The sequence below is a fragment of the Micropterus dolomieu genome, linkage group LG02 (assembly GCF_021292245.1).
Source record: "Micropterus dolomieu isolate WLL.071019.BEF.003 ecotype Adirondacks linkage group LG02, ASM2129224v1, whole genome shotgun sequence".
NCBI lineage: Eukaryota > Metazoa > Chordata > Actinopteri > Centrarchiformes > Centrarchidae > Micropterus > Micropterus dolomieu.
Genome location: NC_060151.1, coordinates 32730324 through 32733796, shown reverse-complemented (window position 1 = coordinate 32733796; position 3473 = coordinate 32730324). Strand labels below are relative to the sequence as shown.

The 3473-nt window shown below is 46.9% G+C and overlaps 1 protein-coding gene across 2 annotated transcripts in view; it reads left to right on the top strand.

Moving 5' to 3' along the window:
* Positions 1-3473, top strand: part of itga2b (integrin, alpha 2b) — a gene marked incomplete in the record, with an annotated part of 42643 nt that overhangs the window by 16202 nt on the left and 22968 nt on the right. For both annotated transcript variants that reach the window (XR_006823936.1, XM_046042461.1), the window contains 3 exon segments: positions 2037-2092; positions 2187-2338; positions 2987-3100. Coding sequence is in view for 1 of the 2 variants with exons in the window: in XM_046042461.1 (XP_045898417.1) it covers positions 2037-2092; positions 2187-2338; positions 2987-3100 (322 nt within the window).

Sequence of the window (3473 nt, the reverse complement as noted above, 5' to 3'; positions counted from 1 at the left end):
AGTAGCAGTAGTAGCAGTAGTAGTAGCAGCAGCAGTAGTAGTAGCAGCAGTAGTAGTAGAAGTAGCAGCAGCAATAGTAGCAGCAGTAGCAGTAGCAGCAGCAGCAGTAGTAGTAGCAGTAGTAGCAGTAGTAGCAGTAGTAGTAGCAGCAGCAGCAGTAGTAGTAGCAGTAGTAGTAGCAACAGTAGCAGTAGCAGCAGTAGTAGCAGTAGCAGTAGTAGCAGTAGTAGCAGCAGTAGCAGTAGCAGTAGCAGCAGTAGCAGTAGTAGCAACAGTAGCAGTAGCAGCAGTAGTAGCAGCAGTAGCAGTAGCAGTAGCAGCAGTAGCAGTAGTAGCAACAGTAGCAGTAGCAGTAGCAGTAGTAGCAGTAGTAGCAGTAGCAGTAGTAGCAGCAGTAGCAGTAGCAGTAGCAGCAGTAGCAGTAGTAGCAACAGTAGCAGTAGCAGCAGTAGTAGCAGTAGCAGTAGTAGCAGTAGTAGCAGCAGTAGCAGTAGCAGTAGCAGCAGTAGCAGTAGTAGCAACAGTAGCAGTAGCAGCAGTAGTAGCAGCAGTAGCAGTAGCAGTAGCAGCAGTAGCAGTAGTAGCAACAGTAGCAGTAGCAGTAGCAGTAGTAGCAGTAGTAGCAGTAGCAGTAGTAGCAGCAGTAGCAGTAGCAGTAGCAGCAGTAGCAGTAGTAGCAACAGTAGCAGTAGCAGCAGTAGTAGCAGTAGCAGTAGTAGCAGTAGTAGCAGCAGTAGCAGTAGCAGTAGCAGCAGTAGCAGTAGTAGCAACAGTAGCAGTAGCAGCAGTAGTAGCAGCAGTAGCAGTAGCAGTAGCAGCAGTAGCAGTAGTAGCAACAGTAGCAGTAGCAGTAGCAGTAGTAGCAGTAGTAGCAGTAGCAGTAGTAGCAGCAGTAGCAGTAGCAGTAGCAGCAGTAGCAGTAGTAGCAACAGTAGCAGTAGCAGCAGTAGTAGCAGTAGCAGTAGTAGCAGTAGTAGCAGCAGTAGCAGTAGCAGTAGCAGCAGTAGCAGTAGTAGCAACAGTAGCAGTAGCAGCAGTAGCAGCAGTTAGAAATAAGAAGAGAGGTGAAATTTGGACAAATAGAGGACCACACGTGTTATTTAGCTCAGAGCTGACAGAGCGTGTCTGGGGAGGCGTCTCCTTGGAGGGTCGCACAGTCCTCCAGGTGCTAGCCAACAGTATCCTGACTGCTGTTGGGTACCGGGATGATGATGAATCCTCAGAGCCCACTGTCAGACCTTATGCTTGTGCAGTGGGCCCTGGGTTTCGTCATGAGGATCCTGGTGTCCTAGTTCCAGGGTTCCAGGGTTTGTTAAAGGGGTTTGGCTTGTTCAGCATGGATCTTGGTCAACGAGATTCCAGATGTCCAATATTGGGTTCCAGGATCACTGACAGATCACTTGGGGTATTTTAGGAGTTTCCAGCATTCCTTGAAGGGATGCCAAAGATTCATCAGATGGCCTCTTGTCAGGGTCCCAGGGGGAGTTTTGGGATCCTGATGTACTTAAACCGTCTCTCTCTCTGCTTGTATCACACTGCTAAGCTCCTCCCACCACACGACACTTTCAGAGCTTTCTTTTTCTCTCTCTTCCTTCTTTTGGCTTGTTTTGTACTTTACGTCGTTTTAGGCAAAGGAGGTCGTAGAAATGTCTGACAAGCTCTTGACACCAGAACCCTTCAATTAAATTCAGTCAGTGACAAGCAGCGGGCAGGATGAGTTATTTTATCCCACACTATAATGAATTAATTAATGCAAGTTTTATTCAGGGGATCCTCTCTGTTGAAGTATTTAATAAAGGGATTTCAATGAGCCCTTGAAGCCCTGTTGGTTGACAGGAATCTAAGATTTCTGGGTTCTTTTCTGGCTTTTAAAGATTCTTTTACAGCTGCTGGGGTTCTTCATGAATTTTTAAGGGGGTCCTTGCAGCAGTTCCAGAGTCCATCTGAGGAATACTGATGAAAATGTTCTGGATGAACAGTGACTGAAATGTTTTCATGAAATAAGCTCTTCAGTAAAATGTTCTCACTTTCTCCAGTTTTGTGGTCCAGATGTGTGTCTACGTGTCTGGTCACAGGATCCCACCTGAGACAGGTAAACAGCTCCTCACACGGTTTTAGTCATGTATATAAAGTCTTACCCATACTCAGCTCGTTCTTTCTGTCTGCCTGCTGATTGGCTGAGGCAGCACTGGGGGTGGAGCTACAGCTGGATAGGATGAAGCAACCAATAGCAAGACGGACTCTAATGCTGCTGACCAATCAGCCGCAGGAGATGATGAATCTGATGGTTCAGAGGGAGGTGGGCGTGGCCTGCATTAATCAGACGGCCTACCTGAGGGTGAGTGACAGGAAAAAATCACATGAAGAAGAAAAACAAACAAACAAACAGAGGCTGTTTCTCAGTACAGTGTTCGCCAAGTTTGTACTTTCGTACTTTAAAGCTCGTACTTGGCAAGTTCGGTTCGGGAGTACAAACGCCCAGGAACAGGAGCACGCAGTCCGTCATTCAGCAATTGGAACAGCAGTAGACTTGATGACGGCCGGACCCGGTAGTGGGCGGGACCTCACATCTCCAAAAACGTCGTAGCAATATTTTAAATCACCTCTGTCTGAGTCTATATTTGTAGTTTAAACAACTATAAAACTCTTAAAACTCCTATAACGGCAGTATTATAAGGAACAGTTGTGAGTTTCCTCGTCCGACATTTCCGCTTTTTGGCGGCCAAATACATCCCGGGATATCTGGCGATCCGAAGTCCACACAAGTCACATCCGATGCAGGCTAGGTAAAACGGGCGGAGCAAGCACACATCCGGGTATTTGACTGTACTTTGCTAGATGTGGACTTTGGATTGGAACAGTACTTTGGCTGCGACTGATGACGTTTCACAAGAACACAAGAACACAAAAACAAAAGTACAGACAAGAACGCAGACTGAGAAACAGCAAGAGTCACACCTGTGTGTGTGTGTGTGTGTGTGTGCAGTCTGAAGAGGAGGTTCTGGATAAATTGAGTCCGATCTTCATTGCTGTCAGTATCAGCCTCCTCAACCCTACCCAAGATGCTTTGTTGCACGGACAGACACACGCTACTGCACAGGTGAGTATGAGACACACACACACACACACACACACATTGGTATTTCTAAAGTTGTGTTTAATTCAATTCAGTTCAATTAAATTTTATTTATATAGCACCAAATCACAACAACAGTTATCTCACAGCACTTTTCATAAAGAGCAGGTCTAGACCGAACTCTGTGATGATATTTACAGAAGCCCAACAGTTCCCACCAAGAGCAGCACTAGGAGACAGAGGCAAGGAAAAACTTCCTTTAAGAGGCAGAAACCTCGAGCAGAACCATGACTCAGGGTGGGCGGCCGAGAGAGAGAGAGAGAGGGAGAGAGCGAGAGAGACAGAGAGGGGAGAGAGAGAGAGAGAGAGAGAGAGGGGAGAGAGAGAGAGAGGGAGA